We start from the raw sequence: 14576 nt of genomic DNA, 5'->3' as shown, positions 1-14576 counted from the left end.
ATTTGAAGGGTGATGGGGAAAGATTCTGTGTTAGCAGTTTATAAAAACACACCGTGTTTAGTGCAGCAAAATTACAAGATTTATTTATTCATTCATTTATTTTTTAAACAGATTTCATAAGTGGGTAGGTGATTTTATGAATTCCATTATTAGTATTCCTTGCATGATACATTTTTATTTCTTACATCAAATAATTTCTGAGTATTGTTGCATATTTTATGTGCAATTCCCCGCTTATTCATGAAATTACTGTATGCATGGAAAAATAATAAACTCAGCATAAATCATCATATATTTCTATGATTCCAAACCCTTTCTCTCTAAAGCCCATGTTCTATAACGTCAAAAGTTTGTACCATCACTCATTTCTCAAACCGTCAACTTGAACAGTATTTTTAATTATTAAATGACTGCATTAATACAGGAGTGCTCACAGTAAGCTTGAATCAAACTTTATTTCAACTATTTCTATTATTTGACAGCAGTATATAATTACTCAGTAATGCCAACTTGTTCTGGTTAGTTGTCGTCAATGTCGCCTGAGAAAACAGAAAAAAGAATATGACAGTGATTGTCATCCTCAGGATTATTTTACAGTTTAAAGGATACTATAAAAGATAAATACAGAACATAAATTGTCTTGACATTATTTAATTTGTAAAGAATTTCTGTAAAGTTTGACACCAACCACACTTATAAAGTTTGTTGATTTTCATCTTGTCAATGCGGCTGAGACCGAATGCCTGACCCAGCTTAACTTCTTTGGCATTTTTAGGAACAATGGTTGGCTGTCCATCCTGGGAGTAGGCATACCTAAAAATAATCATACATTATATTATTTGTATTTGGATACTGTGCTAAAATTTCAGTTATCCTAAAAGTTTTTGATATGAATGTATAATTTTGCTTTATTTCATTTTATTTTTCTTCATCAGTGAGGCAACAGAAACAGTGGTGTCTCCAGATTTATTTAGCTGGGATGGCCTGGGGATGGAGTTCTTATTTATACAGTTATACAAGTCAGGCGTATACAAAGGCACGCAAACAAATGCTCACACACTGATTAACTTATCTGATTAAAAACAAAACATAACTTAGCATTCAGGCTTAAATCTGATGATCTAAAAAATTTCCTCAGTCAAAATAAAATTAACAGTTTTCTAGGCTAAGTGGTATGATACCAACCCAGATGACCAAATTACATAATTACTATTGTACTGTATCTCATTAATTGACAATTTTCTCATCAGAGTTCAGTCTACGTCCCACCTGTGACTCAGCAGACAGGCAGTCATAGTTTATGAGAAGGTGAACTGTTAGATTCCAGGGGTGGCCTGTGGCTCCCAAGACCACCCTCTGGATCCACCCATAAGAGAAAATCAAATATATAATGGACAAACATTACTGTTCCATCAAAAAGTAACAGTTATTATTGTCATGAATTAAAGAACCTAATAAATTATTAACTTACAAACTGTTTTTCATTTTAAATCTTCATGTACTACTGCTACTACTACTACTAATACTACTGCTCTTTTGTATGTCCTGAGCAGTTTATGACAACAAAGGTGGTTGCTGATAATACCTCAATTAGAAAAATGACTGCAAAAAACTTGATTAAATGTAATGTGACTTTTTTAAAAATCAATTTAAGACCACTTATTATTAAATAACAAATTATGTATTTTTTTTAAAGGTGCAAAGTAGTTGCATATTTTGGTTATTTGCAGTGCTTCAAAAAATAATAGATATTGATTAGTTCTTTCATTAATTATGAAACTTCTGCACACCCCACATCGGGAGTCCTGCTGTATTTTCAGCAGTGAAAAGTGTCCACACATTTTAGTTATTCATATTTTCTTAAAATATATACCACATAATTCTCACTTACTTTCCAAAGTGCAAAACTGAGCCATAGTCGTAAGGTAGGTCCAGAGTCTCGGTCCTGAATTTTTCAAAGTTCCTCAAACGGTCTGTTGAAAATTTAAAAAATATTTGAGTGTTTTCGTTTTATTTGTTTAAAAAATAAACAGAAAAAAAATAAAAGAAATATATTTAAAAAAAATATTGTGGAGATTTGCTTTGCCAATATCGTTTAGTGTCCTGCCCCTTATAAATTACCTCTCCAAATGTTTGGCCACATGATGGTGACATAGTTGTCCCGGTCAAAGCGGGACTGCTCATGCACAAAACCCAGCGTATGCATGAACTCATGAGAAATCACTCCGACACGGAGGCAGTCAGGACTCTGCAGAGATACAGTCTGTCTTCCACCACGTGCACCAAGGTAGGACCAACACCTGGATTATCATTCGCACACAGAACAGGCACACAACACCTCATTACAACAATCTCCACAACTAAGGTGCCTGCACTGCCACACAGGAGCAAAATGTAACAGGTAGCAAAATTATTTTTTACAAAGAAATTCGCCTGTTTATTGGATCTTTATTTGAAAGGCATTATGTCAACAAAATTGCGGAGTCTTTAGCACAGCAAGCAGAAGAAACTACATTTTGAAATCAAGAACATCACAATCAAACATTCCAAGCGAGAGCTCTCACCCCGCCTTAGACTGGATGTCGATGTAGTCTCGCTGGTGAGTCCAAGGAACAAAGCGCACACAGGTACCTTTTTCTACGTTCTCCATCCCTTTCTTTATAATCTTTGCCTCTGCTTCAGCTAATGATCAAAACAGTCAAGTCAGATAACCCACACAATGTTGGAGAATCTGAAAATGCACTGTTTACACCTATAACCTTAAATAAAACTCACTGTACTCAGGTGAGAGCTTGTATGCAATGTAGACGTGCCCATCCACTGACTTAGACCAGAGGCAACTTCGTGCAAAGCAGACTTTGGAGGGTCTTCCAGAGGAAACAGCAACATCTCCCTCTCTGAGAGTGGTAACCCCGTCTATGATTCTGGTTGCTTTGGAAGAAATCGAGAATAGAAAAATAAATGTACATATTATAGCACACAATGCTGTTGAGATATAAATCTGTGTGCCACCTACCGTGGAACTCATTAGCTTTGATAATTGCATCCATTGCTGTATCTTCCTGCTCCTGGCGTTCTTAAAAGAAAGAGGCAGAAGTGACTGTGCGTAGAATCATTTGTGGCAACTTCATCAACATCTATCAGCATTCTAGAACAAGTCAAAACTGTGCTTACCTTTGTAACCACTGGGGCCCTTTTTGGCATTGAACACAAATTTCTGCAAAAAAAAAAAAAACACCGCCCCCCCAAAGTTATTGGCAGTTGTGTTGACTTGAAAAACCCCTGTTCTACCTCAATCCCATGTGTACATTTACCTGAGCGTGCCCGACCCAGAGAAAGGTGGAAACCAGGCATAACAGCATAATCCGCTCCATCGTTGCCAGTCCGATATGTCTTTGGCGTTGCCATTGACCTGCACTTATACCTTGCTTTATATGTGTTCCGTATCAGTGTTTTCAGAAAATACCCATGATTATCTCGGTTAAATTACACGCCTACTGGTATTTTTTTTTTTTTTTTACCTCTGAGTGAGTTTAATCCCCAAATTAGTTTGATTCTTTCATAAACAACAACTTCAACAGTGGGATAATGTGAGGTGTCAGTGTTTGTAATAACAGCTCTGGTTCAATGACCAGCTTTAAATGAAATGGTTTAATGTTTAGCACAGGGTTTTGGTCATTTTAGGCTTTAGCTAGCTTATGCCAAAAGGGCTACTTTACCAGCTGTTGACACGCTGTTTTCGACAAATTTCAGAGGATAAGTGTCTTTTTCGAGAGTAAATGTGTCAGAAAAAATAAAGAGTTCATTGTATTAGTGACAAGAAAGAAAGGAAAAGAAAAAAAAAAAAAGCTACCGCCCGAACAGGGACTTGAACCCTGGACCCTCAGATTAAAAGTCTGATGCTCTACCGACTGAGCTATCCGGGCTCTGACATCTACCACACCTCATGTCTTCATAAGGGAATACTAACACCACGTCACAATATCTTTTCTGTAAATTGTGATTGATAAAGAAACACCAAAATATTGACGTAAGATGACGTTAACATTTATCCATCGCTAATTAGCGTCACCTTTTAAAGAAACAGCGTTGCTACTACGAGCTACCTAACATCGCGCCAAGCTAATCATTCAGCAAAAGATGGTGTGGATTACACGTTCACGTTGAAACTGTGGTTTTGTTCTTTATTTTTCACAGTAAACCGATTGTTTGTTAGTAGTGGTGCGCTAACGTTGAATTTCGTCTCACGTTAAATTTCAGGAACAGATCGAACAGCTGAAAAATGCCATCGATGAAAACATTCGCAAACTGGAAAAAGTCAAACTGGAAAAATCGTCAACGGTGGAAGAAACACTTCAATGGTACTTAAAAGTTAACATTTTTTAATGAGGTTTTGTCGCATAGTTCGAGGACCACAATGTAAATAAGCACCCTATTTTTGGAAGCTTTATGTTTTCCTCTGTATTAGAGTTTATGAATTTTTATATGTATTTATAAATAAAAGTAATAAAATAAAAATCTGAAAAAATCTGTCCGTCAAAATAAGTGTATTTGACAGCGTACTTTATGATTTCGACACTTTTTGAACTAAATGGAGAGCAAAGATGGCTCTAGAGAGCCATGTAATGGCGGCGGCAGAATGCCAACTATGGCATCTGCTTAGAAACACCGTGCAGCTGCACACACACACGCTGTAAGTGGGTGCAGTAGCTAACCAGGTTGACCTTTGTGCAGAACATACATGTGATTAGTATTTATTTTGCTTGCAGCTACGTAGAAACTGAACGGAGGGCGATGATGATGAAAGGAAGTGAAGTTGTTGACGAGTTGCAGCAACTGGGTCATCTACTCCAAGAAGAAAGGCTTCTTTCTGAGCAGCTGAACAGTCAAACTGCTGCAGACAGGTTTGTGATTGTGCTATGTGTGTGTGTGTATTTAGAGAAAAGGAGCAAATGGAAATCTTTCTATATATGATTTATCTTTCAGAACCCAAAGGACCTATTTAGAGGAAACGTATGAGTGTGTCACAAAGAAGGAAGAAAGTCTTGCTGCTCAAATTTTAGATGTGAAACAGCGTCTGTCAGAGGCCAAGGCACATTATTTGGCTGGTAAGGGATTAAACTTCCATAAAATAAACAGGTTTTTGAAAGAAAATTGTAATATATGCTTTCTCTCTCTTTGTCTTCAGCACAAGCTTTGAGCCATTCATCAACGCGTAAACCCAAAAGAACCCAAAGCAAACCCAAGTGAACCATGTGCGAAACCATCCATTATCTGCCTGCCTGTTTAAAATGCTTTTCCAGTGTACAGTGTTGTTTTAAATGACAAACTGCATTTCGTATTGTGTATGTGGGGGTTTTGTCAGCAGGTATACCTAATAAAATGTTTAGTTTGATTTTTGTCTCTAAATTATGTTTATCCGAGTGCCTTAAATGATCCAAACCAGTGGTGTGTTTAAATGTGTATTCTGGTATGTGGCAAAGCCTCGTGCAAGTACAGCTGTCAAACATTGGCGTTGCAGATCTTTCATTACAATTAATGTTCACTGTGAAACATCACTGCTTTCCACATAAAGATTTAGCTGAACTTTAAAGGGGATTCTGATTCATTTATTTTAACCCTGGGCCTTTTTTTGAGTTCAGCTCTTCACTCATGGCAAAAAAAATGTTAACCTAGTCCAGTACTTATTTTGAACATTAAAACCATCGTAGGCTAAAGGGTGTGGGACAAATTAAAATCATTAATATTTTCTACACCAACTCACTCCAGTCATAGGGTGAGAAGCAGGGTATACCCTTGACAGAAGGCCAGTCTATCGCAGGCACGCTAAAAGTGTTGTATGTGCATCGCATTTTATTGAGGTATAATTTAGTTCTTGTGTCTAATGGTTTTATGAAAAGAGGTGGGGATGGCGGAGTGCCTAACCAAACCCCCACGCATGCTTTGGGATTCACTGAAGTTGCAGAAATATTTTAAAGTGCATACATGATCTGCAACAATGAGATAACATTAAACAATTGGGGACATGTACCAGTATCTTACGCTGGCCGGACTCTTCAATATAGTATAGTTTGATAGACAGTGCTGAATAAAACCTGTGAAAAAGCAATGAATTTAAAAAAAAAAAAAATTCCTTGAAAATTGTATCTCATGCACATATTGCATATAAAATGACCAAAAAATAAATAAAAACCCAACACACAGACCAGGTTGCACTGTGTAGCTCATGTGATAACTGTGAAGGTTGTGGATTTTCCACCATATTATCTGCATTCTTCGCAAGCTTCATGGTGGAAATTGCTGTTGTTGTAAACCACTTGTTTATAATATTAGAGATATGGACATTGTACAATCTCAGCAAGCACCTTGAAATCTTGTAAAAATCCAGTAAAATATACTCAACAAAAATAGAAACGCAACACTTTTGGTTTTGCTCCCATTTTGTATGAGATTAACTCAACGATCTAAAACTTTTTCCACATACACAATATCACCATTTCCCTCAAATACTGTGCACAAACCAGTCTAAATCTGTGATATTGAGCACTTCTCCTTTGCTGAGATAATCCATCCCACCTCACAGGTGTGCCATATCAAGATGCTGATTAGACACCATGATTAGTGCACAGGTGTGCCTTAGACTGCCCACAATAAAAGGCCACTCTGAAAGGTGCAGTTTTGTCTTATTGGGGGGGGGATACCAGTCAGTATCTGGTGTGGCCACCATTTGCCTCATGCAGTGCAACACATCTTCGCATCATCCGTGAAGAGAACACCTCTCCAACGTGTCAAACGGCAGCAAATGTGAGCATTTGCCCACTCAAATCGGTTACAACGACGAACTGGAGTCAGGTCAAGACCCCGATGAGGACGACGAGCATGCAGATGAGCTTCCCTGAGACAGTTTCTGACAGTTTGTGCAGAAATTCTTTGGTTATGCAAACCGATTGTTCCAGCAGCTGTCCGAGTGGCTGGTCTCAGACGATCTTGGAGGTGAACATGCTGGATGTGGAGGTCCTGGGCTGGTGTGGTTACACGTGGTCTGCGGTTGTGAGGCTGGTTGGATGTACTGCCAAATTCTCTGAAACGCCTTTGGAGACGGCTTATGGTAGAGAAATGAACATTCAATACACGAGCAACAGTTCTGGTTGACATTCCTGCTGTCAGCATGCCAATTGCACGCTCCCTCAAATCTTGCGACATCTGTGGCATTGTGCTGTGTGATAAAACTGCACCTTTCAGAGTGGCCTTTTATTGTGGGCAGTCTAAGGCACACCTGTGCACTAATCATGGTGTCTAATCAGCATCTTGATATGGCACACCTGTGAGGTGGGATGGATTATCTCAACAAAGGAGAAGTGCTCACTATCACAGATTCAGACTGGTTTGTGAACAATATTTGAGAGAAATGGTGATATTGTATATGTGGAAAAAGTTTTAGATCTTTGAGTTCATCTCATACAAAATGGGAGCAAAACCAAAAGTGTTGCGTTTATATTTTTGTTGAGTGTATATTATTAAAAATCTTTTATTCACCATTCTTAATCAAACAGTGACAACATACATACTTGATTGAGCTGCTAGTTTATGTATTTTAACCTATTTCTTACTTGTCTCTATTTTATTCTGCATGTTTATAGCACCAGGCAGCACGGTGGCTTAGTGGTTAGCACTGTTGCCTCACAGCAAGATGGTCATGGAATCGATTCCCATCTGTGGCCTTTCTGTGTGGAGTTTGCGTGTTCTCCTCATGTTTGCGTGGGTTCTCTCCAGGTGCTCTGGCTTCCTCACACATTCAAAGACATGCAGGTTAGCTGGGCTGGAAACTTTGAATTGTTCATGGGTGTAAATGTGTGTGTTTGTATACATATGGCCCCCCACCTCACCCCCTGTGATTGCTGGGATAGGTTCCAGCCTATGAGTGAGTGTTTTTAGCAATTTCATATGTTCAGTTGTATTATACTGTATGTCTGGTGAGCCAAATAAAAATTTCCATCATCGGGGATATTAAATATTTAATCTATTCTATTAGAAGATATAACCTACAGCTGTTAGTCAGCTGTAGACAGTGACCACTAGAAATCAGTATTATATGTAGTATCATTCAGAGAGCACGTTCATTTTATGACGTCAGATTGTTGTCATGTTGGACACAAAAAGCAGATCCATGTGTTAATTACAGAGGATAAAAGTGTGCATATAATGTATAATTTTGAGTGCCAAATATAACATAAATCTGTTACGTTGTTATAAGTAAGGAAGCCAACACTTGTGTTAATTATCTGTGAGCTCAGCGATGGTGCTGTGAATGGATAGAGAGATGTCACTGAAGCAAAGACTTGACAGAAAGTCTTAACAGAGACAGACGGTATGTTAGCTACCATATTTTCTGGACTGTCTTTTCTTGTTTTAACTAGTATGGAAGGTTCCTGCGACTTATACTCCAAAGTGTCTTATATATAAAAAAAAATAGGGGTGTAGCGGTACACTAAAATCACAGTTTGATTTGTTTTCGGTACAGTAGAAGTAAGAAACACAACATTAAGTTGCTTATTTAAAAAAAAAAAAATTGGGGTGGGGGCACTTCATTATGGGAGTCAATTACTTTCAACATGCAGTTAAAAGCTGTGGTATAGCCCCATATCCAGAAGCACTTCGTGGTCTTCCAGAGTTGTTGGAATTGTTTAGAAACAACACCAAAGATGAAAAATTCAAAGAATTCAGTGATGTGGTGTGAAATCGGGAACTTTTCATATGTGGCCTATTACCTAAAAATATTTAGCCAATGTTCTTTAGGCTAGTGTGTGCGACCGAATCACCTTTCCAGACTGATACAGAATGTTTTTTCTTGAATTCTTGTGGAAATACATGTTTTAAAAATAAATGATAAATGTGACTTATATTGTACTCCAGTGCGACTTTTACAGGGGGTTTTCTCTTCTTCATGGCATTTATTTGATAGGTACAGTTTATGCTCTGGTGTGACTAGTCTGTAAAATACTGGACTCATGTCTGTGACAAAAGCATACGAGTATACAGTAGTGTTCAGAATAATAGTAGTGCTATGTGACTAAAAAGATTAATCCAAGTTTTGAGTATATTTCTTATTGTTACATGGGAAACAAGGTACCAGTGATTCAGTAGATTCTTACAAATCCAACAAGACCAAGCATTCATGATGTACACACTCTTAAGGCTATGAAATTGGGCTATTAGTAAAAAAAAAAAAAAAGTAGAAAAGGGGGTGTTCACAATAATAGTAGTGTGGCATTCAGTCAGTGAGTTCATCAATTTTGTGGAACAAACAGGTGTGAATCAGGTGTCCCCTATTTAAGGATGAAGCCAGCACCTGTTGAACATGCTTTTCTCTTTGAAAGCCTGAGGAAAATGGGACATTCAAGACATTGTTCAGAAGAACAGTGTAGTTTGATTAAAAAGTTGACTGGAGAGGGGAAAACTTATATGCAGGTGCAAAAGATTATAGGCTGTTCATCTACAATGATCTCCAATGCTTTAAAATGGACACAAAAAAAAAACAGACTTGTGGAAGAAAATGGAAAACAACCATCAAAATGGATAGAAGAACATCCAGAATGGCAAAGGCTCACCCATTGATCAGCTCCAGGATGATCAAAGACAGTCTGGAGTTACCTGTAAGTGCTGTGACAGTTAGTAGACGCCTGTGTGAAGCTAATTTATTTGCAAGAATCCCCCACAAAGTCCCTCTGTTAAATAAAAGACATGCAGAAGAGGTTACAGTTTACCAAAGAACACATCATGTGGCCTAAAGAGAAATGGAGGAATATTTTGTGGACTGATGAGAATAAAATTGTTCTTTTTGGGTCCAAGGGCTGCAGACAGTTTGTGAGACGACCCCCAAACTCTGAATTCAAGCCACAGTTCACAGTGAAGACAGTGAAGCATGGTGGTGCAAGCATCATGATATGGGCATGTTTCTCCTACTATGGTGTTGGGCCTATATATCGCATACCAGGTATCATGGATCAGTTTGGATATGTCAAAATACTTGAAGAGGTCATGTTGCCTTATGCTGAAGAGGACATGCCCTTGAAATGGGTGTTTCAACAAGACAATGACCCCAAGCACACTAGTAACCGAGCAAAATCTTGGTTCCAAACCAACAAAATTAATACCTCGCAGATGTGAAGAAATCATGAAAAACTTTGGTTATAGTACAACTAAATACTAGTTTAGTGATTCACAGGATTGCTAAAAAAAGCAGTTTGAACATAATAGTTTTGAGTTTGTAGCATCAACAGCAGATGCTACTATTATTATTAACACCCCCTTTTCTGCTTGTTTTTTTTTTTTTTTTTTTACTAATAGCCCAATTTCATAGCCTTAAGAGTGTGCATATCATGAATGCTTGGTCTTGTTGGATTTGTGAGAATCTACTGAATCTACTGATACCTTGTTTCCCATGTAACAATAAGAAATATACTCAAAACCTGGATTCATCTTTTTAGTCACATAGCACTACTATTATTCTGAACACTGCTGTACAGTACAAATGTTTGGACACACTTTCCTATTCAGTTGAATGAGAAAGTGTGTCCGAACATTTGGTCGTATAATAATATGCACTGTGTGTATGTACATTTTATTTTTTTTTAAATACTTATCATTTTTATTTTTCATTATAACATAACAAATCACATTTTAGAGGAACAATATCACAACAAAACAAAGTGGCATGTGACAACATATTACTTATTCACATAGGGCATCTTAGATAGATCGTAGATTTCATCTCCGAAGTTTGAATTCTGTCCATTTTTTCCACAGCTCTTCAAATTTTGGTAGCTGTAGTCTGATATGTGCAAGTCTTTCCATATTATAAATGTCATCCACTATTTCTCTCCAATTGTCTGAGGTGGGAGTGGTGGCCTTGTACCACTTTCGTGTAATTGCTTTTTTTATGGCCGCCAAAAGAATCTTCACCAAGTATCGGTCTTTAATTGGGATTGCAATGTCTGTTAAATATCCTAAATGCAATACTGTACATGTTTTGGGTAGCTCATATACAAGTATGTCTTTTAATTCTTTCCAAACATTATTCCAGTAGCTTGTCAACTTAATACAATGCCAAAATATATGTGTGTGGTTAACATCCTGCTCTCCACACAATCTCCAGCAAGGTTGATGTGCAGACAATGAACTCTTCTTTATCTTTGGAGTAATGAAAAAACGTACAATATTTTTCCAGCAGAACATTTTCCACATTTTAGAACTCGATGTGTTCTGTTGCATTTCACAGATGTCATACCACATTTCATCACTTATTTCCATCTTTAGTTCTTTTTTTCCATTGATCTCTTATGTATAATGTTGAAGTTTTGCTGTTACCTACCAAGCCTTGATACAATTTTGAAATTAGTTTTCCAGACACAATTCTTGTATACGTTACTTAATACTTCTGTAATTGTATTTATTTCCCCTGTGAGACCTGGTCTTATTTCCTTGTGATAATAGTCCAGAGTCTGAAGATACATATAAAAATCTTGTTTATCCAAGTCAAATTCTCTTTGTAGAGTCTGAAAGGTCTTAATTTCGCCTCTTTTGATTAATTTACTAAACATAGTCAGTCCTCTGTTTGACCATTCCTTAAATTTTGAGTTAATAATTACCGTTTTGAAGTTTGTATCATATGCCGTCCAACTAAAGATCTTAATTTCGTTCTCCATCTTATATTTTTTAACTACTGAGAACCAGGTCTCCAATGTGAATTTGGTAAGTGAGTCTAAATATTTCTCATTTTCTTTAAACATTTTCTTATTGGTTATCATGGCTCTTATACGGCCCCCTTCAGTATCCAATTCTATTTCCTTCCATTTAGTAGAACAGTCAGTGGTACACCAGCAAATCAAGGGTTTCAACTGTGCGGCATAGTAATAATTTTGAAGGTTTGGCAGTGCCAATCCTCCTCCTTTCTTGGGTATTTGAAGTGTTGAATATTTGATTCTTGCTTTCCTCCCATTCCAAATAAATCTTGAGATTTTTTTTTATCCCACTCTACAAATTGTGTGATAGGTATTGGCACTGGCAAACATTGGAACAGATACAAAATTCTAGGTAATACATTCATCTTAATTAAATCGATTCTTGCATTCATATCAAGTAGCAATATTTCCCACTTCTCCATATCTTGGTATATTTTCTGATTAAGAGGAATGTAATTTGTTTTATACAGATTGATTAGGTTGCTTGTAATTGTTATACCCCGATAGCTGATTGATTCTTTCACCCACTTAAAGTTGTATTGTTTAATCATGTCTGTTGATAGACTAAAATTAAGAGACAAAACTTGAGTCTTTTATGTTCAGTTTCTCTGATTTTAACTCCCTAGATTTCCTCGGCCTGTCTTATTGCTTGGGCCAAGGGTTCAGTGAATATTGCAAATAGAGTAGGAGAGAGGCAACAGCCTTGTCTTGTGGACCTTTCAAGTTTGAACCAATTCGAAAGACTACCGTTTATCTTAATTCTTGCCTGGTAAAGTGTTTTTATGCTTTATGTTTTTATGTGACGGATTGTGAATTTAAACCAAATTTCTCCAGACAAAGATACAGAACTCTCCAACTAACACTGTCAAAAGCCTTTTCGGCGTCTGAACTTAATAATATTGCACTTTCCTCTTTTTTCTGGATTTCTTCAATTACATGTAGGTCCCATAGGACCCATGACCCATGTCATGGGTCTGCCGCCCTTTAATAAAGCCGGATTGATCTTTGTCTGTTATGTCTGATATAAAGGTTTGGAATCTATTAGATATGATTGATGAATATATTTTATAATCGCAATTTAGTATTGATATTGGTCTATAGTTTTCACAGTATTCTCTGTTTTTGCCTTCCTTGGGTATGACTGTGATTATGGCCTCGTTCCACGATGGAGGAAGTTTTCCATTCTTTAGTGTCTGATTACATGATGCTATCAACATTTGATTAAGTTCTTTTTTGAAGGTCTTATACCATTCTATGGGAAATCTGTCGGCCCCCGGAGTCTTATTAGGTTTAATTATTTTAACTGCATCTTCTAATTCTTTCTTTGAATTCTCAGAACAAATTTTAGTATTTTGTGAATTTCTTATATTTGGAAGATCTAAAGAATTTAGAAATGTTTTAATTGTCTCGTCATCGGCAGCTCTGGGTTGTTTATATAGATTTGTATAGTATTCTTCAAATGCCCTCTCAATCTCTTCTGGTTTAAAGTTTAGTGATTTTGAAATAGGGTCTCTGTTGTTGTTTGTTTCTTAATTGCCTCGCCAGTGATTTAGTTGCTTTCGGGTCTCCTTCATAATAAGTCTGTTTTAGAAATCTGATTTTGTTTTCCACTTCCATTGTTAGTAGTTCATGCTTGGGACTCCGACGAGGGTGGTCGCATCTCCTCCACTCTCCCTTAGCGTGTTTTGTCTGTGAGGCTGCCAGCCCTGCTCCTCTGGAAAATGGCAAAATGGATCCTGATCTAGTGGGCTCTGAACGCAATTGATACTATTTTTTCCACAAGACACTCGGGAGCGGAGGACCCGACCTGTCCTGCTAGGACACGTGGCGGGTTACGTGATGGACAGCTGGAGGTGGCAAGTCATGTGCCTGTACACGTTGTCTGTGGAGGACGTTGAAGATGTTTACTTATTTGGAGCTGTGGTAACTGGGTTTCTGCTGTGTGGAGCAGCCACAGCACTGGTCTACCGGAAAATTAAGAAGGTGGAGGCGGCATTAATTGGCCCGTCCAGGCTGCCCCACATGATTGATTCGATTGGAAGGGCAGTGTTAGCTCAGTTGGCGGGTGTCAACCGCATGTTGGAATCCATCTCGGGGAGAATGGCTGCACTGGAAAACTGCTTTGATCGTCTGTAAGACCACATCTCTCCTCTATTCTGATGTATTGGGAGCCACTCTGAAGTTTCAGACTGTGGAATCTGCCAGGCGTCTGTTAATCTGAATATCTATTTGGTTTCCAAACACCAGCTGTCCTTCAAGGCCACTGGGATAAATTCCTCCCCCCGAGGAACACTCCTGATAGCCTCGCTCCTCGTCTCTCCCCCCTCCCTTCCCAGTCCCGAGATGTTGACTGTGGGACCTTGAGACTCTGGTAGACTGATTCAGGACTGGGATCCCCCCCAGGATGGACAGATAAGGCCTGTTGATGGCGCCTCACGCGGACTTCCGGGCTGTCTGTCTGGACACTGGACCACTCTCTGCCCCTCCCTCCCTGCGGCAGGCCTCGTCCTCTCTCAAGCTGGTCTTGGCGGCTTGACTTACAGTTGCAGCGGCCTTCACCCACTTTACCTCAATTTGGATGACGGACTGCTTCAAGTTTAGTGCATATAAACAATGTCAAATGTATATGTGTTGTCTTTAATTTTGATGTGTGCCATTATTACGGTAAACAAGTAGTAATTGTGGATTGATTGCTGTATCTTGTGTGAGGTAATTGGAGTGTAAACATTATTGCCCTTTTTTGGGATCAATAAAGTTGTCTGAAGTCTGAAGTACTTCTTTGATTTTTAACAATGTATTTGTGTCGTTTGTCTTCTTATGCAGTTCTTCGAGTTT

At 38.1% G+C, this 14576-nt stretch overlaps 1 protein-coding gene and 1 non-coding gene across 2 annotated transcripts; both read right to left on the bottom strand.

Annotated features, from left to right (window-relative positions):
- Positions 1-128: 128 nt before the first annotated feature.
- On the bottom strand, positions 129-3747 carry LOC117525197 (low choriolytic enzyme). Its single transcript, XM_034187042.1, has 9 exons — positions 3315-3747; positions 3175-3217; positions 3017-3076; positions 2776-2931; positions 2565-2682; positions 2122-2300; positions 1892-1973; positions 689-813; positions 129-539 (listed from the first exon to the last, which is right to left on the bottom strand). The coding sequence occupies exons 1-9, from the start codon at positions 3372-3374 to the stop codon at positions 520-522; spliced, it is 843 nt and encodes a 280-aa protein (XP_034042933.1). The 5' UTR covers positions 3375-3747; the 3' UTR covers positions 129-519.
- A 106-nt stretch (positions 3748-3853) lies between these two features.
- On the bottom strand, positions 3854-3926 carry trnak-uuu. The gene has a single exon. It is a non-coding gene; the product is annotated as a tRNA-Lys (tRNA).
- Between the last annotated feature and the right edge of the window lie 10650 nt (positions 3927-14576).

This window comes from Thalassophryne amazonica, chromosome 14, assembly GCF_902500255.1.
Source record: "Thalassophryne amazonica chromosome 14, fThaAma1.1, whole genome shotgun sequence".
NCBI classification, from domain to species: domain Eukaryota; kingdom Metazoa; phylum Chordata; class Actinopteri; order Batrachoidiformes; family Batrachoididae; genus Thalassophryne; species Thalassophryne amazonica.
Note: the sequence above shows the minus strand (reverse complement) of the source record. Positions and strands in the feature narration are given on the sequence as shown.

Bases quoted from the DNA above. Each gene is read 5' to 3' on its own strand.
- LOC117525197 (XM_034187042.1), bottom strand. From the start codon at position 3,374: ATGGAGCGGATTATGCTGTTATGCCTGGTTTCCACCTTTCTCTGGGTC. The intron at 3,218-3,314 runs GTAAATGTACAC...TTTTTTTTGCAG, and splicing joins TCTGGGTCGGGCACGCTCAG to AAATTTGTGTTCAATGCCAA. The intron at 540-688 runs GTTGGTGTCAAA...CTGTTTTCTCAG, and splicing joins CAACAAACTTTATAAGTGTG to GCGACATTGACGACAACTAA.